At 35.6% G+C, this 26,057-nt stretch overlaps 1 protein-coding gene across 3 annotated transcripts in view; it reads right to left on the bottom strand.

Moving 5' to 3' along the window:
• WDR33 (WD repeat domain 33) overlaps window positions 1-26,057 on the bottom strand; it is a 91,058-nt gene that overhangs the window by 25,846 nt on the left and 39,155 nt on the right. Inside the window, exon 8 of one of the 3 annotated variants that reach the window (XM_058548747.1) lies at window positions 18,969-19,192. The exons of the other annotated variants lie outside the window; for them this stretch is intronic. Coding sequence (XP_058404730.1) covers window positions 19,017-19,192 — 176 coding nt within the window. The 3' untranslated portion in view covers window positions 18,969-19,016. Of the gene's footprint in view, window positions 1-18,968; window positions 19,193-26,057 lie in introns of those variants that run through there. 3 annotated transcript variants of the gene reach the window in all.

Here is a 26,057-nt window from a genome sequence, read left to right as displayed (position 1 = left end):
TTCATTGATAGCTCTTGGACTTGGTATGGCCGAGTTGTTTCCAGGATATTATGGGTTTTGTGAGCTGGCATACCATATATAAAAACTTAATCTTATATAAATTATTATCTCATAGAAAAATGATTGAGTCTCAAACACATGGATTTATCAATTTCAACCATTAACCCTAAAGAATGCCTCTACAGTAATTTTTATCATTTCAAAGGTCCAGATTTTCAGGATAGAATCATTCAAAGTTCTTTGTGATCCTCAAACATGGAGATTCCAAGAATGTAGATTTGCAATGCTGAAGCAAATACAGGCTTAATGGAAAATTCATTCAAGTCACAACTGTTTCTATGGCCTAGTAACCGAGATATTTTAGTACTAAAAACATCTTGCTAATAGCTCAAGGTTTTAGGACTAAAACTTCTGACCAATGAAAGACCAAGTATTTTTAAAAGTAGTATTTAACTAAACTTTTCAGAATCAAACTTGTAAAAACATGAAGATAAAACTCTCACCACCACTAAACCTGCTCCAGATACTACAAAGCGTAACAAAGGAACAAGGTGTAGCCCTGCAGGTGACAGACAAGAGTCTACAGACAGACTGAAGTAAACACACCAATCTTTAGTAGGATGGCAGAGCTTCAAAGGAATCCAGCAATACAGGCACGTGGGTACCAAGCAAAGACTCCAGGATCCCTGGGAAAGGTCACAGTACCTTATCTATACTTGACTGCAATTAGAAACAGAGGATAGGTTTGAAGAAAGATTTCAATATTGGGACTTGGAGATGCAATTAACAAATCCTAAAATTAAGAGATTCCAGTTGCAAATCATATAAAGAACAAGATTGTCATAATAAATCTATGTGTGGAATTTCCTTCGAATACTTATACTTAAGAATTTAACCTGCACTGTCTAATAAAGTAGCTATTAGCCACATATGGCTATTTAAATTTGTTTTAATTAAAGTTGAAAATTAGGTTCCTCAGTCACACTAGTGACATTTCAAGTGCTCAACAGCCACATGCGACTAGTGGCTAGCATATTGGACAGCACAGATATAAAATACTTACATCATCACAAAAAGTCCTATTGGCCAACACTCATTTAAGACTATAATTAGCCATTTTAAAGTTAGTTTCTCCTTAAATTCCCATAATCATATCATTTTTATTCACTATCTCAGTTACACAATGAAACAACAACACGAAAATTATCTTCAATTGAGACTAGAGCTAGGGAAGACCTGCGAAGTTATCCAGCCCTGTAATTTTTACATAAGAGAAAACTGAGGCCTAAAAGGGTTAAGCCAATGGCCAGAGATGGCCCAGATTTTCTTTTTCCCGTTCCAATCTTCCCTTCACCTCACTAAATATAACATCTAAATGAAGTGACAGAATAGTTCCTTTTGTTTTGTTTCACTTATCAATCAACTTTCACTTTCTCAAATGTAACTGAGAAGGTTGTAGAAGACAAACTTCTGTACACCTTTCCATCTCCCAGAACTATATAAGAAAAGAATTCGATAAAACCTAAAAATAAATATATTAATAAAAATCATTTCTTTTAATTATCTGAGAAGTAATCAGATTGATTCTGAGGACCAGGGCCGTGCTAAGAATAAAGGAATGTGGCAACCATGATCTAACTCCATCCGGAGAAATTCCAAATTAATCTAACCACACTGGGTTACTTTTAGAGGTTAAACCTTGAGGGCAATGAATTTTACATAATTTCTTAGCTAGCTAAATATTCCCTCAGGGTTCTAGCTGAAGGAATAGTGAGAGAACTAGCATCTCCTGAAGACAGGTGGCCTTGGTTTGTGGATTAACCTGTGTCTGACACACTAGAATTATTTAACTTATTATTTCATAATAATTATTTGCAAAAAGCAACCATTAATTGTATGTTAGAATTTATACTGAAGGGAGGTAAACAACAATCTTACTTATTGCACTTGATCATTCTTCCACACGTTCATATACATGCTCTTTCACTCATTCATTAATTCAAAATAAGTGTGTATAACAGCAATACTTACTGGGTTCCTATTATGGGTGCTCAATCTCTAAAATACGTGATTACCAAACAAAATTAGGATTGAATACTAAGGAATTATTTGTAGAATCACACAGTCCAGTTAGAATAACTTTCAAGAAAGTTAATACTTAGAATAAAAAAGTTTTCTGAATAAAGATTGAAATAAAGCTAAGAAAACAACTAATTCAGGTTTTTTAGAGATCTTTCTCAAATAAAGACAGAAAAATCTCTTTTTTATAAAATGTTACATGACTATGCCTGAAATAGCATGGTGCAGAAGGCAAAAAAGATTTTTCCTAACTAATAAAAAAACGTTTAATGTGTTTTTTTTAAAAAGATCCTAGAAATACAATACAGAAATTCCTTAATAAACCCTAAAATTCTAAGAATAACAGGATAGATGGTTTAGTCTTTAGATACTTGATGAACAGTTTCTAGACTTACTTTTGTAGAAAGTGGAGTCTTCCTGTTTATTATTTCCTATTTCAGAACCATAAGGTGTACTGCAGCGAAGGCTAGAAGCCATAAAGGAATGAGGTCTGTTTTTGGAGGGTCCCCGGCCTCTGTGAAATTGTATGTAAACTTTGTGCCCCTGTGCATTTTTTGAGAACCTCATCCTCCACAGCCTCACCAGGTCCTAAGGGACCTGTTATCCCACACAGGTAAATACCCCTGCCTGAAGACAATGTATATGACCCCAAGGCTCGGTGAACAGTCTGAAAACCAATATAGAGTTTTATTTGAAGGTCAGAAATAGTGTTCATTTTCCCATTTTATTTTTCCTGGATCAGACGATTATATGAACAAATCTTAAGAAAAAATTCCTTTATACATAACTTACAAAAAGCACCAAGATTTTCTAATACAGGAAGAAAAAAAGCAAACAATTCAAGTACCACCTTGTACAACATCAACAGCTGAAGAACTGCTATTCAAGAAAATGTGTCAAACATTAACAACAAACTCAGGCTACTTCCAGCCATAAGAACATAAAATGTAACAGATCAGTTTAAGGCAAAAGGTATGTGTAGCCACAGTCCATAGCCAGACACTTCAATAGATGAGCAGACTCAAGAACTTAAAAAGTTAAGGAGCATAAATAACTTGTATGCTGGTCAATGAATATGCAATTTATTAACATTTTACTTTCCTTTTTTGCAAAATGATTTTAAACTTGATCCAACAGTTAACATCAACTGGAAGTGATTACTATTAGCATCTTTGTGATCTAAATCTATAAAGTTATATTAGTAAAAAACTATAAAATTAAATGGAAAGTCGATTCTGGAAAGAGTATACCTCTAAGGCAATGTTCCACGAAGCATGTTCCAAGCAACAACAGTGCACAGAATCATGAGTGAAGGGGTTCTGTGGTCAAAACAGTCGGGCAATACTGAATTTTAAAAACTGGCAATTTTCTTTCCAAGTCTGAGAGTCCTCAGCACTTTCAACATATATTACAAATCTATAGATAAGAATTTGACCATGAGTCTTTTATCTCAGAGCACTTTCAACTCCCTCTGAAGACCAATCTGGGAAATTCTGCAGTGCTGGCTTATTATGTTGTCCCGCAATGATGAACCTAAATTCAGGAGAGTGGACACCTCTGGGGAAGGAGAGGAAGGGCACTGTGGAAGGGCACATAAAGGGATCTTTAACCATATCTGTAATGTGTACTTCTTTTAAAAAATTCAGAAATAAGTATGGCAAAAGGTAAGGATTTGACAGAGCTGAGTGATAGCATGAAAGTGTTTATCGGGTTATAAAAAACCGTGAAATGTATGGTGTCAGAAGAGCACCCTATACATAAACATAAAAACTCAAATGGAATAAGGAGATAGATATATCACACATTTGCCAATTTCCTACGTAAGTCACACATTTAATTTGCGTATGCAAGTAAAATGGTTTCTATTTATTTGTACCATGTATTTTACATGGAAGACCGACAAAGGCTGACCTAAGAGAAACTGTCAACTAGGTTAAAAATTGAAATTAAACCTACATCTCATAAGATCAATGCCATGTAACTACTTCTGGCACCCAATAAAAAAATTTTTATGAATATATGACTAAATATATAATTTCTGAGTCCAATAAAAACATACAGGCAAAAGTTTTGCTAAAACTTATGTGTCAGACTGCCGTTAAATGTATACGATAATGTGGGGGAAGGGTATAAACAGAGAAAAAAGCACAAATTCTCATTTGAGTCAAGTTTAAAGATTGTATTTAGAAAAATCTTGAGGATTATGAAAGGGAGAGAAACAATCAAATGATTGATACAACAGGAAAGTCTACATTTTTTTTCCCAAAACATTGCCTGAGAGTATATAGAATGTGTGTCAATCCTCTATATTCCTCAGTTACAATAACCAGAAAGAAGCACCTTTGCAGCACGTTTTGTGCCAACCAGCAACTTCCCCTTTGTTGGCTTTTTTGAAAATTTAAATTATTCAAAAAATACAAGGTGATTTTGGAGAATATTCACCAAAGAAGCTTAAAGAGAAGAAATGCAATAACCAAATATTCTTTCAACCTCATTGCTGTTGCACTGTCCCAATTGCTGGATGTTAACAACCAGCATTATAAAGCACTTCAGCCATTTGTCTGAGATGGGAGATACATGGTGTTCCACACACAATGCAGAAACCAGCAGCAAAGTCATTTATAAGAAAGGGTGCACTGGTGGGTGTGTGTAATTAGATGGTCAAAGGTTCTCTAGTAAACATTTCTGCACACATTCATAATTCAATAGTAATATACAGATGGTATAATATTCTTTTACAGCGTCAAGAAAAGAGGCACATAGTCATCACTTGAAAAATTAGAAAGAAAATGTAAAAACCCAAAAAACCTTTAAAAGAATGACAGGAGTCTGGCAATACCAAGACTACCAGAAAGAGCAGTACCTATGCTATATTAATAATAGAGTTATTATTGGCCAAGAATGAAGAGAAGCCATGACTGAAACCCCAAATAAAGAAGAAAAGGCAGAACCAAAATGGAAAACAAGAGACATTTTAAATGACACTTTAGGGCACTTCCAGGGTCAGCGGGTCAGCCTTCCTTCTAAAAACAAGGTGAAAAAGTAAACTGATTTACCCTCAGTTGGCCAAACTAAGGACACTGTTTTTCAAAGTTGAAAGTTTAGATCCACAAAAACAACAAATAATCCTGGCCAGCGTAGAAGTAAGTAATTAACCCCATGGTAATCATGGCTATTGCACAGCATCAACTGCACTTTGAATCTCTGAGTTTTGCCAGAACCTTCTGGGGTGTATTTCCATATTTTGCTACTATGTATTTACATAGTAGCATTGGTAAATGTGGCTCCCTGTACAATCCTGTCCATCTACTACTACTCACCTCTTTGAAGAAAGGAAGGTAACAATGGCAAAGTTACAGAAATTTACCTGTTATCAGGACAAGGTTATGTGAACCCCCAAATACTATACTGCTGGGGGCGGGTGTCTATCACATGATCCCCAGCAGACAATGTAATTTCTAGCTATTAGTAAGAACTTTTTCTCTAAATGAGTGATCTGAGATGGCATTACACTCCACTTGGATCTTGATAATTATCTCCATTTCTGTTTCAAAGCAGAAATAAGATAACTGAGAAAACCTCAACTGATTATATTACAGAAAACCTGAAGCTGATTATATTACAGTACCTAGTTTCCATTATAGTCAAAACATAGTCCAATAAAACAAGTATCTATTAGTTCATAGTGATATAAATAAATAATTGAATAAATAAATAAGAGGGGGAGAAGAGCTGAACCTCTCGTGCGTGAAAATTCCAAATAACTTATGTAGTTACTCCACCCTCAAGGATGTGGGGCATTAACTCCCCATCCTTTAAGTGTGGGCTGTGCTTCATGACTTCCTTCCAAAGAGTACAGTACAAAAAGGGGGAAAGAGTAGGCTTATGCTGGAGAACTCTGACACATACTGCCTCAACCTGGTGATAAAGGTCAACATGAATCATGTTGACAGTATGCACCTCTGCTCTCATGTGATGAAAATGGCACTTTACCTCTGTGACATTCCTCCCCAAATCCCATAAAACCAAAACCAATCAGGAGAAAAATATCAGATAAATCCCAATTGAGGGACATCCTACCACTACCATAAAATTTCTCATCAAAACACTGGCTGCAAGAAGACAGTGGAACAAAATCTTGACAGTGCTAAAGTGGGGAAAAAAACTTTCAATCTAGAATTCTCTATCCAGCCAAAGCCTCATTATAAATGTAAGCATGAAATGAAGACACACAATAATTTTTTAAAATTTTGCCCATAGATCTCAGGAAGTAAAAAATCTTTACCATTCTAGAAATGTGGAAATCAAGTAATGCTTATCAGGAAATGTGAAAATCCAAACAAGTCCAAATTAAACCTAACTTACTATAAAGAATACCAGTATTTCCTTGCAGAGATGTTTAAAATCTGTCATCTTCTTGTACTTTATTGAATGAATGAATGATGAAAAGCCCAGAGAGCAAAAAATATTGTATTAAAAACAAAAATGTGTTCTTAGAGAAAACAGATCAATGTTTTATTCTGTCCCCCTCCCTGAGCATCATCGAGTGAATCATAAAAACTCTCATTTCCATACACAATCTACTATACTTCCCTCCCATAGGAAGAAATAACCGAGATGAAATTAGCTTTGTCCAATAGGAGCACAGGTACAGTGTCAAAACAGTTTTATTTGAAATTAAGGAAAGGATATGTTAAATATAATTTAATTCATGTAAGTCCTATGTTTAGTGTTCATATGCTTTACAATGGTTAATAGTAAAAATTTTGGAGTAAAACTGATGTTTAAACCTCACTTAAATGTCACTTACCAGTTATGGCCTTATGTAATTTACTTAACCCTTGCTAAGTTCATGTGTAAAATGGAGATTACTCAATTATTGGATTGTTGCAGGAATTAAATGAAATATATGAAGCACTTAGCATCATGCCTAGCACACATTTTGAATAGTCAATAAATAAAAACTCTTATTTTGATCCAATCTCTGCTCTGAAAAAGTTCACCATGGGGATAGATTATTTCCATATAGAGTTAGTTATCCAGCAAGAGCTGTTACCATGAACAAGAGTATGGGAAAGCAGAAAATAGCTCAGTTTCATAGTACTTCTCCAAAGTGTTCCTTCTTAAGATTTTGCTAAATTTCAGTTTTCAAATGAGCCCTGAGAAAAAAACACTGAGTTCTAATTACCAATGTACAACCCAAGTATTAGATTTGATCTAATGTCATTTATCTCTCAGAACTGGAAAACCTATAATGGGAGCCATCATTGACTTGAGTATTTTGACTATGTTTCAGGTAACTAGGAAAGACAGCAATAATAATTTTGATGTAACTATTGATTCCACTAGACTAAAATGCAGTCTCCAATACTCACATAATACCAATCACTTCCTTTTACATGTAGAGAGTAAATATCTGATGATCTTCTCTACATTTTTTCTATTTTTAAAAAATATTAACTCATTTCTAGGGAAAAAGAAACCTACAGGAAAAATACTAGGTTTAACTCATGTTTTTCAGTTATTTTAGTTGATCACTTACCTCTAGATCCCTCAATGCCATGGATTACCTTAAGCTTCAAATACATGATTAAAAACTTAAATATATGATATTTCTTAAGAAATGGAGAAATGATAGTAATAGGAAGAATACCAAAAGGGAAGTAAGGGAAATTGTTTCAAGGTCACTAACGTGAAAAAGGAATTGTGTCATGGAGTAAATCATGATTTGAGTACTAAGTGAAATGATGTATGCAAGCCCCTTCCTAAACTATTTTCAAAGCTTTACAGCAGATGCACTTATTTCCCAAGACAGATACGGACCACAAATTTTATGAAAATTTCCAAATACTTCAACCCAAATGTCGGTATTCTCCAAAAATAGATGGGCTCAAGTATGAATAAACCAGAGCAGAGAAAAATAAAACTCCAAATACACAGAGGCTCTTAGGCCTTAAAAAGACTCTAGGCTCCACGACAGCTCATAACAAAGGCTGTGATGCTGTAAGGAGGGTAACTGCAGAACTCTCCACAGAGCAACTTGTCCAGGCCCCTCCAGATTTCCCATTTATAGAGAATAGCTGCCCTCAGCTAAGGCCAGACAACTGCTTTCTAAACAAGAAAAAAAGGTAAGTCTGGGAAGAAACCTCAGAACAAGATTTAAGGCTGGAGAGGAAAGCAGCACAGAGCTTGTGGCAATGTCACACTACAACCCTGAAGGAAGAAAAGGAGAAGGGAGGGAAGAGAGAAAGAAGGGGGAAGGGAGACAAGATGGGAGAGGGGAAGAAGAAAGGCGAGGGAGAGAGAGAAGGGAAGGCAGTTCCACCCAAGAGTGAAATGAACTAAGCACGCCACCTCAGAATATAATCCACTTACTTTGGCAACTGTGGCAGTTGCCCATTTACACTAAGATTGTCCTTCCCCACCCAGTTCACTAAACACGTGTGTGTGTACACACACACAGAGTCCACAGTGAGGTCTACTATCCAGGTAGAAGCCTTTCAAGTAAGTGGACTTACTCAACTGTAAAAGAACTGCAAGACAGCTACTTACACTGACCAATGCAAATCTTCATTCAAATATTTGGCCAACCAAGGATAACTGGACATTTGAGAAAAATCAAACAGGAGGAAGAGAAAGACCAGGAAAAGGAAACAGACTAAGTCATCCTAGGGAAAACAAACAGGAACAATAGACCAAACCAAACACAAACACCTCAATTACTATGCTAAAAGTTTTAAGGGGTATATTCATTTAAAACAAACAACAAAACAGGCCACTATGAAAAATGAGAAGACCAGAGAACCACTAGGAGATCTTAGAAATTAAACACGCTGTGGAAAAAATTAAAATTCATCAGAAGAACTGAATAACAGATGGTGCATGAATGAAGACAGTACTCCAGAAGACAAAATAGAAGAATTTCCCAATACTTATAGAAAAGGACAGAAACAGACAATATGAAAGAAAAAGGCCCAACACTCATATATTAAGAGTTCCATAAGACAAGGAGAGACAATGGGAAATGATAATCAAAAAAAAGGAAAAAAACCCACTGAATGGAATAGAGATTTGAGATTGCAGATTAAAATGGGTGAAGAAAGACGAAGTTTAAAATACTTCACCTATACCCACAGTAAGAAAAAAAAGTTCACAGAGAAAAAGAGATCATTCTTAAAATGTTCAGAGGAAAATCAAGTTACATACAAAATAATGAGAATCAGAATATCATCTGACTTCGCCTCAGCAGAACTGACAGAAAATAGTGGAGGCCTTCAAAATTCTGAGGGAAAAGAATTTTAAAACAAGAATTCACAACCCAGATAAACTACGAGTCAAGTATGATAGCAAATTAAAGACCTCTCCAGACATAAAAATTTTGAAATTTACCTCCCAAGCACTGTTTCTGAAAAAATTCTTTGAAAATGTATTTTCAACTAAACTGAAAATAAATGAGTGGACTTAACAGAGGAAAGCAAAGAAATGCCAGTATGACTGCAATCACTGGCACAGAAGACAGTCCAAATTAGAGCAGGAAGTCAGAGAAACTGGTCAAGGATGTCCTCAAAAACAAAAACAAAATCCATTTACTATAATTACAAAATAAAAAATAAAAAAATTTGCTATGATAAAGGCTTTTAGTGACATTAAGGAAAAAAAAGAAATTAGAAATTCCAAGAAAAACTAAAGAAAAATAAATTGTGGCATTATTTTCAACAGTTTACAGGACAACAGATTTAAGAAAACAGAATCTGACTTGATCTTGCCATTTTTCAGGTAGAATAACTCTTAACTACCCCAGGGTTTATTACTATAAACTTGATTATACTACGTGGTTCTGCAATCAATAGTATCATTCATAATAGCAATACTATTTACTGGTTTTCATGTTTTAGAATTTTAAATGGGTAAAAATACTTGACAGGTTTAAGTAAAGGGAGATAAAAGGGAGAGAAATAAAAAGACATTAAGAGGCATAGATTTCTTTATGTAACATAATAGTGAGTCAGGGAATGTTGCCTAAAGTTGGTGGCCCCAAAAAAACCAAAGAACTAAAAACATTTAAAGCTATATAGGAAACCATCAAAACAGCTACAATTCATAACAACAAAACCGGAGGTAGAAGGCACAATTGGTGGTATAAGTATATGAAATTCCTCATCTTTCGCGACAGGAAATAAAGACAGTATGTAAGACAGATATGCCAAGAAACATATTATTTTAAATTCTGATAGTAACCAAAAGAATAACTAAAAACAAATTAGTTTAAAAAGATATCTTTGGGGTGTGGTAAAGGATTGGCAGATTTTTACATTTCAAATTCCATCCCTCTATGGTGTTGGAGAAATGATTTTACTGTGTGTGCATATTATTTACAATTTTTTAAAATAAGCTTACGCTGTCAAATGGTGGAAATTTCCTAAAATGTTAATCCTATGAATTTTTGGCTAGACCACAACATTCTTAAACTTTATCATTAATGACTCCAAGACGGCAAGGACAACTCAGAAGTATCTTCCAAAGTTTAAGTGTTCACACTCTTTGAGCCATCAAGTTTACTGGTAGGAGTCTATCCTAAAGGAAAATTTACATGAGTGGGAACAAATATAAAGGTATAAGGAAGCTTAGTGCACAACTTTGTCTTAGCAAAAACCTCTTGCAAATCCTAAATGTCTATCAATGAGGATGGTTAAATAAGTTATGGTAGATATATGCTATGGAATGTTATATAGTAGTTACATAAAAAAGACAGGAGTAGTAATGATACGGAAAGATGACCATGATATATTGTGTCGTGAGAAAAGCAAACAGCAAAACAATATCTGTAGTATAATCCCATTTGGTGTAGTATTTTTAAAAGAATCTTTTTGTATATGCAAAAGAGCTGTGGAAACATACACACCCAATTATTAATAGAATAGCGGTGAACTCTGGATGTAAGACTGGAAAAGGGGAGGGGAAGACACTGACTTTTTGCTTCTAAATTGTTTGAACTTTTTATGAATGTTTATTACCTATGTAAAAGACAGAAAATTCGCAAGAAAACAACTTTAACATTAATCCCACTCAATTCCTTCCTTACCTTTCCACCCCTCCGTTTCCCCAATACCGTTGCATCATAGACCTCAGCCTTCCATACAGCGCAGAGTGGGAACGTGTGAACATAGACCTTACAATTCCCTCCAAATCTTACTTCTATGCGATACACAGAATATGTGTCACCATGTATGACTAATGAAAAAAATGCATGTTTAGTGTTGCATTTGGTCTTCGCTTCGTTGATTAGGGAATGGCACTGCAAGTGATATCCCCATATAGGTCAGTTATTATTATGCAGTCAGTCTGCTTTTGTATTCATCACCTGTCATCTTCCTGGTGACAGGACAAGATGCGGCAAGATCAAAGTAAATCCATTTTAACTAATGGGAACACTTCTTAAAAGATACATACTGACAGTGGGCTTCAGTCTTATGGTTGTATTCTGAAGAACACATTTGTGTGTATGTATGACCACAGTTTCTACATTTCTTTGCCAGTCAACCACACATAAATCACTGAATTGTGCCATCAGTGTATCCCAGAGAAAGAATGGTTAGCCAGGTTATCTGCAGCAACACTGCCTGTCTGTGCTCTGTGGGAGCAGTGTGATGTTGCGGGGTGTGGGGACCATGAAGTTTTCAGTTTGTGGTCTTTAATTCTCATCTTCAGCCATCACATTGAACACAAAATCAAAGTAATATGGCAGAGCGAAGGCTTCCCAACCTTAACTGTGCTTGAAGAATGATTTTTCTTTCACTACTCATTTTTATAAAAGGCAACAATAAGAAGAGAAAACCAAAGACTGAAGAAAAATAGAAATAAGGACTTACAATGTGACCACAGTACTAGTTATGTAAATATCTCTAACAATGGAGTATTTGATTTTGATCTAACTTAAGATGTCTATTAAAAATGCCCAAATAAACAACTCACACAATAGAGATGTATCCTTTTTCTGAACTTTATATTTTTTCAAGATATTATAAACTTAGTAAAAACCAGCAATGAAAAGAATATTCTGCTATAAATCTATAGAATAACTCAGCATATCCTATACTCATCAAAAATGAATTTACCTAACTAGAACTCAGAAAAACAGCTAGCAGTTCTCAGGAAAGATTCAAATATATTATCTATGCAAAAAACAAACAAGCAAGCAAGCAACCAATGGAAAAGAACGCAAGTTTGGGGACTGAGCATGGGGAATGGTGGGTGTAAAATATTGCCTTAACACTAGGGTTCTGAGATGGCAGTGGAAGTATGAGGATTTATATAAATACGGCTTTAAAAAATAAGTCATAGTTCCATTTCAATATTATGTTATTTATTTAAATATGGCTTACAATACAATTAATTTTATCACTAACACTACTAAACCTAAGAATCACTACTGAAAATAGGATAATCATATATGATATCCCTCCCAACTCTTGATCTATGATCTCCTCTTAAATAAACCCTTTATAATACCTTTCCTAATCATTCCAACCTCTTCTTAAATTGAATTAACTTAAATACATGTTACTTTCTTTACACCCTCCATGTTTTTTAGCATCTTTCCTTGCACATATATGACTTAAGCAACATTTACTTCATGCCTGCAATGTGAGAAGTGCCTTGTGTGTACTTCTGGGACCCTCACAACAACCCTGTGAGGTAGGTGTCATTAGCCCCACTTTACAGAGGAGGAAATGCAAAACAAAAAAGACTGATTTGGCCCAGTGGCAGAACTGGGATTCAAAGCCAGACCTGCTTACTCTCAGATGACTAATGTTTAAAGTAATCCAAAGGAAAAGCAAAGATCGCCCCAAGTATCACCCCAACTAGAAACTATGACTATACCTAGAATTCTGGAGTAGCTAGAGAAGAGGTTCAATAGTAATAATTTCCTCTTCCTTGTCACTTAACTATTGTTAAACAGCAATTATACTATGTTCTCCTATCATTAAATTTTAAAGGTAACAATATACAAAACAGAGAATTTAACCTCCCTTTAGGTAGAAATGACATATTACAAATAGACTTGCACTCATCATTTACCATAGAAAGACATAATAAACTGGTACTATTCTACATCAGTCCTTCAAGTAAGTGGATAGTTGTAAAGATGACTACAAATCTACTGGTTACAGTAAATAATAGGAAGAGTGTATTCTGCAGGGATCATGGAAGTGGGTTGCTGTCCAGACAGATTTAGTTTCAAAATACAAAACCTTATCCAGGCAATTTAACCAAGAGTATGTACCACAAATCTATGTGCCTAAATTACATGAAGACACATTCTGGCATCTACATATAATTCAGACACAGATAAAAATGGTTACATAATAAATACCCTACCAATCTTAAAATCTGTGGTAACTCTGGAATGTCTTTTCCCATGCAAAAATATGTACTGTACTTAGTAAATAAAATCTAAATGATAGTTCACTTTGGGTGTTTGAAACCTAAAATGAATACATTTTTCTGTGTAGAATGGTCTTCGGAGAAAAACCTTACTCTGAAAAGTTATCATCCTTAATTTGGTCCAAATCAACCATATTCTAACACTACTACTATTCTACCAAAGCACCAACATGCAAAAATTTTGCAACCTAGATACTTTGTTAAAGGTTTTTGAGGTTCTCATAAACATTCCAAGCTATCATGAACCTATGAAGATTTCAATGACAAAACGTGATTATATTCTTTATTTCCATAGGAAAATTCTAGAGACCAGTGGCAGAACTACTAGTACCACATGAAGAGACTGGTTTGCCTATAATGTGTCTTGTCTAATGAAATTAGATATTCTGAATTCTCTAATCATGTGACACTACCGAAATGTGCTCTAATAAGTACTCAGGGTTAAGTCTTAACTACAAATCTAACTTTCTAGTTTTAAAACTTATTCAGTTTTTACCAAATGATCAAGATTCAGTATTAAGGAGAACACCCTCTATTATTCAAGGTGAAGATAAAATGGAAGAAGCCTATCTTGCAGTTTTATAGGAAATAAATTTTGCTCTGAAGACCCGCACAAAATTTAAAGATACCTCCAGACTTGCATGAGCAGATGCTCCACAAATATGATTTTAAAAAGTTACCATTTTTAAAGTCACAAAAACTACCTCATTAATCAGAGAGATACTCTTCTATATATTTGAATAAAGCAGTGCTTATTTTAGCATACATATGAAATGAGGATACCATTACAAGGGATGCTTTAAACCATGTCCAGCCACCACTTGTACTGCTTATGAAGATAGGAATGACAGGGTCAGCCCGGTGGCGTAGTGGTTAAGTTTGCACGTTCCGCTTCGGCAGCCCAGGGTTTGCCAGTTCGGATCCTGGGCACAGACCTACTCACTGCTCATCAAGCCATGCTGAGGTGTCCCACATAGAAGAACTGCAACTCTACAACTATGACATACAACTACGTACTGGGACTTTGGGGAAGCAAAAAAAGAAAAAGAGGAAGATTGGCAAGAGAGGTTACTGCAGGGCCAATCTTTCTCAAAAAAAAAAAGATAGGAATGACTGTTTGATCCTTCCTCCAGACCCAGGGCTTGGCACCTAGCCTGGCATCTAGTACACAGTAATAATTTGAATAAATGAATGAACACAAATCTCCTTTCAGTGATCTTTGATGCACATGACTAAGCTGGAGAGTGGAGCCGTGAAAACGTGGTCCTTTTTTCACCTTAGGTCGACCTGACGATTCATAAGGAATTTTACAATTATTATAATTTTTAATTGTAAGGTATGTTAACAGTTCCTAAGTCTTAAAAACCTTTAAAATCTCTTTCATATTTACTGCTTTGTATTAACACAGACAATACAGAAAATGAACAGTTGCTTCTTCCCAGTTGTAAAGAAACTCCCGAAGCACTAAAAACTAATTCCTAGACACTCAAGTGGGGTAAACCCTAGGATTCCCCCAGAAAGATTAAGGCAAGAAAACTCACACATCTTAGTTCTTAAAAAGAACATGTTCATATTTTACCCACTACTTCTAGCCAGCTGAAAACTGACATGCGTGACATGCTTCCCAATTGCTCTCTGTTGTAAAACTACAGCTGTCAGATAAGTATCACTGCAGCTTGTTCCAATGACATGCCCAATAAATCACTGCCACTAAATCCTGACCCAGCCCCCAGCTGGGCCTTACATAGTGAGGGGCCGGTGGGATTTAAATGCTTGTAAGAAAGGAAAAAAAAAAAGCAGCCCCTGACCTCTGAGAACTAACCTCATGCTCTCAGCTAAGCCTCAGTGTTATCACAAACTGATCTGACATTTATAGCTAAACTATTCTGCTCTCCTGTTGGACAAGCTCATTAAACATCTATATCAAATTAAGTCATTCTGAGACCATGATGAAGTGAGACCAAAATAAGGTCACTGCACAACCCACAAAATACCAAACATCTGTCTCTCATGTTAAATGAGTGACAGCCCTCACTTCTTTGAGCCCTCCCCCAAATTACCCAAAGCCCAAATCCTATAAATACAATCTTTATAACAACTGAGACATCCCATGGTTCCCTATGGCCTGGGTACTTTGCTGCAATGAGTAATAAATCCAACATGTTCAACTAAAGTGTGTTCCTGTGACACTTGTGAATACTAATGGTGGAATGAAAATAAACTAAATGTTCTAGGGTTACAAAATGACTCTAAAACATGGCTTATTAATACACATCTTACAATTCGCAGGGCAGGCAGCTTTGGATGACTTTGGTATAAGATTTCTTCCATTTTGCTTTTAATGTCAAGACCATGCTAAAACGTGTTGAAAAGTTTATCTAAAGTAAAAAGCATTACTGACAATCACCTGAAAAACTGTTAAGGCGTAGGAGAAGCCTATCTAGCCAAGCTGATTAGGAGAAGGAGCAGTTCAAGAATCATTTCAATCAGAGGCATGCTCAAGGATCTGGACTACACCCAGATTCAGAAGTAAGTTAAAACAAGGACTCCAAGAAAATATCTAACAATAATAAAGTCAAAGGTATAAGGAAAAGGTGAAAAGGGTAACTTTTTTTTTTTTTAAATGATAGTGCCCACCATAACTACTGAAAAATTTCGGTAATAGGTTAGCTGTGAGAAGAAAATGAAGCAAGATTTTCATATGTACTGAAAGATACTTTTAATGTGCAAAATCTCCCACTTTGTAGCTGAATGTTATTTTCGTAAGTATTAATCACTTCTAGACAGAGGCAGAAAACCAAAAATGCCAACTTAGAGCTAACAAGTTTCTACAACACTAACAAATCTACTATAGACACTAAAATGAGGATTTTGTCAAAAAATATATTTCAAAGCTAATCTATTCATAACTATATGTTTAACACAAAAGTTAAAAACTAGGAGTCTTGAAGAACCTGAGGGGAATAATAATCAAAGAGAAGCTCCTCTCTGCCCCAAAGGCAGAAATCACCTTTTTAACTGTCAACTATAAAATCACCTTTTAAAAAAGCCTATGAAAGAAAATCACCCATTACCTACCTTCCAGATAAAACTGAAAGATTTTCATGTCTAGCAGCTAGGGACATGGGGTATGGATATGCCAGTTCCCCAACTGCCTGGCCTGGAAGATGTAAGTCTGGAGCTTCAGTCTGAGATCACAAACATGAAAGTCACTGTCTTCAAAGGCACATCACTTCTTAGGAACCTGGATTGTGTGGAGACTTCTGGTTGAGAAAGAAAACATTTTCACCACCACTGCCCTCTATCTCTATGCACATCAAGTGTTACATGTATTACAATCTGATTTCCCTTGTTAAATAGGCATTACCACTTACTTTTTATGGATCATGAAAACATGGTTATTCAACAAGTAGAATGAGCAATGATTTAAACTCATCTGCTGATGTAATCATGCACTTCAAAACCATGACTTCAATGTAACAAGTTTTTTAAAAAGTATTTAAAAGCTTGTTCAAAGACAATATATATTATACCAAGTAATGCCTATGTAACTTACAGTAAGAAAAGGAACTTGTGGTCTCCGTGAGTCCATGTGGTGAATGAGGTATTAACAGATATTTTAGGGAATAATGGGCTAAATATTCATAAGTTACATTTTATAGGTTTATATCCTTTCATCTATATTTGTATTAGTGTAGTAGAAGTAATCCAATAAGAAAGCTGACCTTTCCACTAAATCTGATCTCTTCTAGAAAGCTCTTCTAAATTTTTGTTTTTTTGAGGAAGATTGGCCCTGTGCTGACATCTGTTGCCAATCTTCCTCTTTTTTTAGTTTTTTTTTTCTCCCCAAAACCCCAGTACATAGTTGTCTATCACAGCTGTAGAGTTGTAGCTCTTCTGTGTGGGACGCTGCCTCAGCATGGCTTGATGAGCATGAGTAGGTACACGCCCAGGATCCGAACCAGCAAACCCCAGGCCAGCGGAGCGGAACGTGTGAACTTTACCACTCGCCACTGGGGCAGCCCCCTCTAAATTTTTTTTTTTTAATACACATCTATTGCCTGGTGTATTTTAGCACACGTTTAATTCAAATGTGATTCTAAAATAATGATGAAGGAAACACCACAATGTTGACTAATCTTTCGTTACAGTCTAGACCCCAACAACAGTGCCACGCCTTATCTTTTATAATGATCACAGTCCTTGGAATGCCTCCTCCAGGACTGCAACTCTCCTCCACCATACTCAATCTTTCAAATACCTATTATGTCATGGGCTTCAATCTCTAATATCTGATGCCTAAAATCAGAATTGCGTCATCATCGTATTTCCTCACTGTGAGAGAACAGATTTTTTTTTAAAGGATCCAAAATACAAAGGAAAAAGCTACACTTAAGACAGTCAATTAAAAAAGTTAAAGTATTTTATAGTAACTAATTTAATGATTTCTCTGCTAGAATTCAATAAACCGAAGAAAATGCCTAGCAAATACTCTTGAAGAATTCTTGTTTTAATAAATATTTTTACCCAGAAGACTCTTGGTAATTTATATTTGCATGGTACATTAAAATATTAAATCTATAAAAGTAAAAATGTTCCAAAAATCAGATTGGTCATATACTTGAAAAAGATGTAAATAAGTTTCCATAAGGGCCAGCCTGGTGGTGTAGTGGTTAAGTTCTTGCGCTCTGCTTCGGTGGCCTGGGGTTCATGGGTTCAGATCCTGGGTACAGACCTACACACTGCTCATCAAGCCATGCTGTGGTGGTGTCCCACATACAAAAAACAGAGGAAGACTGGCACATATGATAGCTCAGGGATAATCTTCTTCAAGCAAAAAGCAGAAGATTGGCAACAGATGTTAGTTCAGGACCAATCTTCCTCACTAAAAAAATAAAATAAAATAAAAAAATAAATGATCTGATTTGACCATTATAAAAAATATATAAAATATGAATAATACCAAACTTTTGAGGTATTTAACATTCACGGCCTACAGAAAAGATTAAAACTGGGCACTGTACTATATACCCTCAAGAAAGAAGCAGGATTTAAGTTCAGAAACCAATAAACTTGTAATGCTTTCTAATTCCTAATATCTCTTTTAATATCATCCTGTTTGCTCTTACAATCGTTTTATCAGTCAGGCCTATATCTGCCACATCCTAGGTAAAAATTTAGCTTCCACCCTGCAACAAACTCCACCAGAGACTTTTGGGATAGAATAGGTTACACACTAGCCTATCTGTCGTCAGCTGGCAAGTTTGATGGGATGGGGGCAGAGGGTGATCAAGAGACCCAAACAGACGACATTAGATTTCTGTATTTAAGTCTTATCTATTGTGACCAAAAATATGTAGGATACACTTTCCCCAAGACTCCTAATTTACTGCTGATCACATTAATCATTGAAGATGACACACAGAAATGACATTTACCAAAGCTATCACTAAATCATCCAATTTTATTACTAAATGATTTGGAGTTGGAAATTAATTATGGTGATTAAGTTTGGTCAATAGGAAAAAACCTGTTATTTCCCCAGAGAAAAATAAATGCTGTCCTGATGAAATAGCCTGGACACCGACGACCAAAGTCTGCTGCAGTGTGATGAGCTGTGAAAACTGTTGATTTTCAGTGTAATCAGCACTCCTGTGCACCACAGTACCTGGCCAATTCACAAAAGGTATTTGAAGAAATGAAAGAACTAGGAAAATGTTGGAAATGCTACTTAAGGGACAAGGCGATGTCTTGTGAATTTATATCAGCAAAAGAACCAAGCACAGCACCTTGATCACAGTGGGTAATCATTAAATATTTGATTCGAGGCCAGCCCGGTGGTGTAGTGGTTAAGTTCACCTGCTCCTCTTCAGCAACCTGGGGTTTGCAGGTTTGGATCCGGGCATGGACCTACACCACTCATCAAGCCATGCTGTGGTGGCAACCCACATACAAAAATAGAGGAAGACTGGCACAGATGTTAGCTCAGGGACAATCTTCCTCAGCAAATAAATAAGTTGTTAGCTCAGGGACAATCTTCCTCAGCAAATAAATAAATAAATAAATAAATAATAAAATTTTTAGAAAATTAAATACTTGATTCATCTAACAATTAAAATAGAATCCTTAAATGCTTCCATACAAGATCTTTTTAAAAAGGCCAATTCTAAGTGTTGAATTTTTTACATCTGAAAACATTAGAAAATCATGACAATTTTGTTTAAACAAGTGATCATTTTTACAGACTACCTGCAAATAAAAACCTGTACTACTGTAGTAACTAATGATAACGGCTGAAAAACATGTAAATGAGAAAAGTAAAATACATGTCTGAAATAACCATTTTTTATCCTTAAATAGGCAGAGATATGGAAATAGGCTCTGAAATTAGCTTTGGAAATGACATAATAATAGCTGACTTTGAACACTCTTTATGGCATTAGTTAAGTGCGTCTCATGAATTAACCCATTTAATTCTTACAACTCAGTAAGGTCGGTACTATTATTAATCCCCATTATACAGATAAGGACACAGACACAGTAATGTGACTTGCCCCAGTGTCACACAGCTGCTAAGGGCTAAAACTGTGACTAACACCCAGGTTCCTGAGCCTGTGACTGTAATAATACACACTACTATCTATCTCTTTATATATTAACTTTTGTTGTGTTGCTTTTAGTAGGAGGAAACTAGTAAATGAAGCTAATCAGAAAAAATAAAACATCATTTTCAAAAGAGCGTAGACGTAAATCAAGGAAAGGAAATTAAGACAGCTCTACACAAGGAAAGTGAAAGAAATCACAAAATGATAAAATAAAATTGAAAAAAGAGTAAGAGAAACAGGAAAAATAACTTAAACGTCCTTGAAAGTCTAAACTATCTAATAAAAGGCTTAGGTGGCAAAGAGGCCGGAAGGAATCTTTAGAGTGCTAAAAACATTCTATATCTTGATCTAAGAGGTTGTTAACTGGGTGTGTAAATATGTAAAAATATATTACTGTACACTTAAGATTTGTGCACTTTTCTGTATATATGTGTGTGTATATAAGATAATTAAAAAGTATAAATAAATATTTTTAAATATTTTTTAAAAGATTAGGTGATTTTCAGGCTCCATTCACTACTATAAACAATAGGCTTAATAAAATGATCTAATGCCTCACCAAAAAAATTTTTAGAGCAGAAGTTGGCAACATCTCCTCATGGGATATAGCCTATCATTTAACCCTTTGTAATGAATGTGTCTGCATGCTTGACTTTCAGACTTCTGGGTCTGCCCTAAAACATGAAACTACAGTTAACAGACAACTAACCCAGGTTATTACCAAATCGAACCAACCATATGGAAAGGGAATGCCTTCTACAGCCTCCCTGACAGCTGGCCAGCTAAACACGGCACAATTTCAGCAACAGAAAGCCTCATAGTTCACATAACAGCCCATTCTCTTACCTCTCCACAGGAAAAAATTTCCATAATCTAATCCAAACATGATGTCCTATATCCTCCCCACCCTATACACTAGACCTATATACAATACATGTACTTTCATACAAAATCCTTTAAATATTTGAGAATGACTAAACTTCTCTTAAGTCTCTTATCCAAACTGAATACTAAACTTTCCTTTACCCTTCCTCATGATTTCCAGACCCCTCCCCATTCTAATCATCTCCCCTCGATAATTAAGCTCCACCATTCCAAACATCCATTTCTACTAAATGGGGGAGGGCACAACATCTCAAGAATTCACACTAATCATCTATAACCCAGGATATGAACTCTCAGAAACCAGTCTAGAATTGAGGTTGAAAACCTAAGCACAGGACTTTATCTCTACTTAAAATTTTACATATTAAGTTTCTATTCATTATGTTTAACATCATAGTATCTTTTTGAATCCTGACATCTAGAGAACTTCTGCTTGCAGTTTGCAACCCATAAATTTGCAAAGCAAGCCATCAAGATGAATAAAAAATGTTATACAAGACAGAGGCCAAGTAAAGAATCCTGCAGCACTCTACACACTTGCCTCACAGGTAACACACATCCAATGAAAACTTAACTTTGGAAATGACCTTTCAATCATGCAGCTATAAAGCCAGATCCTCTACCATAATCCACAGATTAGTTAAAAAGATTGCCTATGGTCTGGCTACAATTTCCTTGATCCACCCTCCAGTAATTCTATAAAAACAGGGTTGTTTTAGCACGACTTATTCCAAACCACTGGTTCTCAGCCAAACCACTGATTCTGAGTAGAAGCAATAATGTCCCTTCACGAACATTTCGTAAAGATTTTTCTTCTCAGAGACTGTGTACGTGTGCACTGGTGCCTTTTTAAAAAAGTTTTGTGTGTAGCAGTCATTATCAATTTAGTTTATTTCAGAAGAGTAGAGGTTACAAACTATTCATTAGAAAAAGCAGTCATTAGGCTTGACAGGATCAAGAACTACTACTCTAACATTTGATGACTCCTGGCATCACAAATTACTTCTGCTTAATAATATATATAAAAAATGTCTTGGAGATAAAATATTGAGCTCCCCGGTATGGAGTTTCTAGAACTCACCTGTGTACTCCTCGGTTCTGCATTCATGTTGATTTCCCTCAGTATTTCATAATTGTTTTAATGTAGCAGAACACTTATAACTTTCATCTTTGACAAAACAAACCTGGAAACTGCGTGCGGACTCCCACAGCCTTTGACAGGCAAAGGGTGATGGTGATGCTGGGCGCAGAGAATGTTCAAGGTTCAACTTTTGAATAGTTAATTTAAAAAGTAGAAAAATATGCACAGAGCCCAAAAACAGCAACAACTTAGCCACTTTTTAAGCTATACATCCTAAACTGGATCTCTACATGATATCCTTACTTTTACCAGAAGTACAATCATGCGTCACCTAATGACGGGCATACATTCTGAGAAATGTGTCATTACGTGATTTTGTCATTGTGTGAACATCATAGAGTGTACTTACACAAACCTAGACGGTATAGCCTATGCACACCTAGGCTCTATGGTACTAATCTTAGGGCACCACCATCACATATGCGGTCCATCGTTGACCAAAATGTCGTTATGCAGCGCGCGGCTGTACAGACAAAGGGGCACGCGCTAGTCAGGGAGGGCAGTAATAAAGCAGCACACTGGGCTGTGGAGAAGTTCCACCTACCCTGCTCAAAGGCACCACAGGCGCCCTTTGGTGGCTGGGCCTTTCTGGTGTTCCCTACGGACCAATGCAATATTTAAAAACATCAGCAAGTTAAAGTAGATAAAATTCACCAGGCTAGTCCAAATAACATGTGATATTATTCTAAAACCATGCTAAGAAGGTAAAGTTCTCTCAAAGAGAACTGTATTAAAATACATTCAAGGGGGAAAAACAGAAAGAGGTCTCAGCAGATTTGCTCTCAGAGATTTAATAGTGAGTTTTGGAGAAATTAAGACTATTTTATGAAACAACCTATAAAAAAAGGATAAATGACCTAAAAACTACCATTTCTTCCTTTACATAGAAATTCTTTTCTGGTCTCTTTATAGCTAAAGAGATCACAGCACTGTACGTGCTTCTTAGAAATTCCTGAGATATGATTTAAATGAAACTTTAAAATGGTTTTCTGGTGTATCATAAAAAAGTGAATGAAAAAAAGTGACTGAAAAAAACATTCGTTTTGGTACTTGACCTCCCTCACTGACAAACAACTTATTGTTTTTGATGACACCATATTTTAATCATAAACTTTTATTACAGGATCTATCCACTAAAAATGAAAAAACCAAAAGCATATTATTTATTTATCTGATTTTATCAGCTCTTTCCAAAGCTCTGAATTTTAACATGAAAAACTATCAAAGATGTAATTATCTGGAAAGCTCCAAAATATAACAGGCTAACTCAACTCATCAGCAAGTGGAAACTGAAGCCTCTCAAAATAAACTGAAGCAGACAATTATAAACTATTTAATAAATGCTAAGATGCAAAAGCTCGTTCTGAAAATCAGTTACATAAATTGTTTAGCAGTGATTTGTCACTGTCAAAAAACTGGAATCTTTATATTCAAGAGTGTCTGTGAATTGCCCTTGACTCTTTATTAAAACAACGAACATGATAGCAACATGCAGCTCTGCCATCCCAAGAAAGCTACAGATCTATTTTTCAGTAAGTTTTTGCCATATTATGTGCAATATTTAAAATAAGTGCAGAGATAGAAAGAACAAAGCCCAATATAAAAATCAAACAATTTTTGTAAAAATGTGAATGTACCATATAAAATGAATATTTCAGGACTCTACTATACTAATTTCTTCAAATAATGTATTTTAGAAGTAAATATTAAGTCTTTTTCCCCTCTCATAATACACTCAGATAATTATTTACAAAGGAGAACCTACCATGATCCAGTCTTTTCAGGAGAGGGAAAAGAGCCTTAAGTAAACTCTTCCTCAAAATAAGGCACCAGAGATAGGGAAAATAGGCGTCCATATGTAAAATGGGTCCACATGGTTGTTTGTATGATTAAATGAGATGTGCCTGAAGTACTTTTAATACTAAAACATGCTGTTAGTGGAAGGAGGTACTCTGCTATAGGCTATTTTAAAAGAAGCTGGGTGTTTCTGTTTTTCGTCTTGGGGATAATAGGATTTTGTGGAATGTTTTGTAAAACACTGTACAAATAAATTAGGTCCATTAATCATAAACTATGTGGTTTGCCAATTTTACTTTAATAAGTAAAATTATTTCCAATAAAAAGCATCAGAGATTTTTGGAACACTCAGACTTGTAAACATGTCTTCACACAGTTCAAAAACACACTGCTGAACCAAAAGATCTTTGCAAAGGGGTTTATCTCATTTATTAAAAACCACAGTCAAATGCAATCAGGAGGGGATACATAGGGACTTAACAAAAGCACTAATAATATTCTTTTTCTTAAGCTGTGTGTACTCAGGGGTTCATTTCCTCTCCATGAGTGCTATATTTGAAAACTGAAAATAGATCTTACCTCCTGAATAAGTCTCAGTATAACTCCCTATGTCCATGTTCTTTTGACATCACTAGTATATACCTTATAACCCATTTGCAGTTTGAACTATTCCTTGTGGTTTAATTTTTTTTGTTGTTAAATATATCATACATTGAAAACCTATAACCTATATGGACAGTTTTAAAGAAGAATGGTAAAACAAACTTGAATACCTAAATTAGTTTCCTCTACCCACAGCCTTCTCCTCTCAAGAAAACTTTATACTTTACAATTCTGTCATCACAGTTCAGGAAGACATTATTACATCCATGCTGATATTACTTTTAAATATAGTGGTTTAATATAATAGTTTAATGTAGTGGTTAAAACATGAACTCTGGAGGGGCCGGCCCGGTGGCGCAAGCGGTTAAGTGCGCGCGCTCCGCTGCGGCGGCCCGGGGTTCGCTGGTTCAGATCCCGGGCGCGCACCGACGCACTGCTTGGCAAGCCATGCTGTGGCGGCGTCCCATATAAAGTGGAGGAAGATGGGCACAGATGTTAGCCCAGGGCCGTCTTCCTCAGCAAAAAAAAAAAAAAGAGGAGGATTGGCGGATATTAGCACAGGGCTGATCTCCTCACAAAAAAAAAAAAAAAAACATGAACTCTGGAGCCAAACAACCTGGGTTCAAATCCTAGCCCCACCTCTTACAAAACATACGACCTTGGGCAGGTTTACTTAACTTTTCGTACCTTGGTTACTCATTTGTAAAATATGGAACAAACAGTACTTATCTCATAGGGTTATTGGGAAGATTAAACGAAGTACTCAGAACACGCCTGACACAAAGTAAGTATAATGTGTGAGTTACTGTTGTTAAAATCAAGAAGGTAAAACAAAATTAAGCATGTTGAAACTTGCAAACTGGATTCTTTTTAAGAGTAGTATGCTTCTTGCTAAAATGTACTTCAGTATTCTTACTGATTCTGTATTTTCAACCTTTCTCCCTTGCATTTTAGCTAGTCATATCTGCTTCTAACTCTACACTGATAAAACTATACTTCTAATACTATGACTCTTCTCCCATATTATCCAACATCTTAGGTTGAAAATATCTTACCTTCATTACTGAACTTTAAAAAGCATGAGGGTAGGGGTCATATCTTGTAAAAAAAAATTCTTCTACCTATGGTAGCATGCATACAGCATATGCTTATTAATGGCTCTATTTCAGTTAGAGTCAAATGCCTAATCATGTAACCTAGAGGCTGATTTAGACTCACGTATTCCTGGTGCTTAAATGTTATTTTAATCCCAATCCATAAACTGAGGGCTGTAATTCATACTAGAAAAGAAGGATAAATGTGTATAAATTATGCTGACTTGCATATGCTTTGGTAATGGGTGGACATATACATTGTGTTTCTCAATGCTGCAGTATATTCGATTCCCTAAGTGTTTGTTTTTCCTAACTCTGGACCAATCATCACAACCTTTTGAGTAGCAAATCCCCTGACAATAGATCTATGCTCATTTTAACCTTAAAAACACTAATTACTTTCTCTTG

The sequence above is a fragment of the Diceros bicornis genome, chromosome 10 (genome assembly GCF_020826845.1).
Source record: "Diceros bicornis minor isolate mBicDic1 chromosome 10, mDicBic1.mat.cur, whole genome shotgun sequence".
NCBI lineage: Eukaryota > Metazoa > Chordata > Mammalia > Perissodactyla > Rhinocerotidae > Diceros > Diceros bicornis.
Note: the sequence above shows the minus strand (reverse complement) of the source record. Positions and strands in the feature narration are given on the sequence as shown.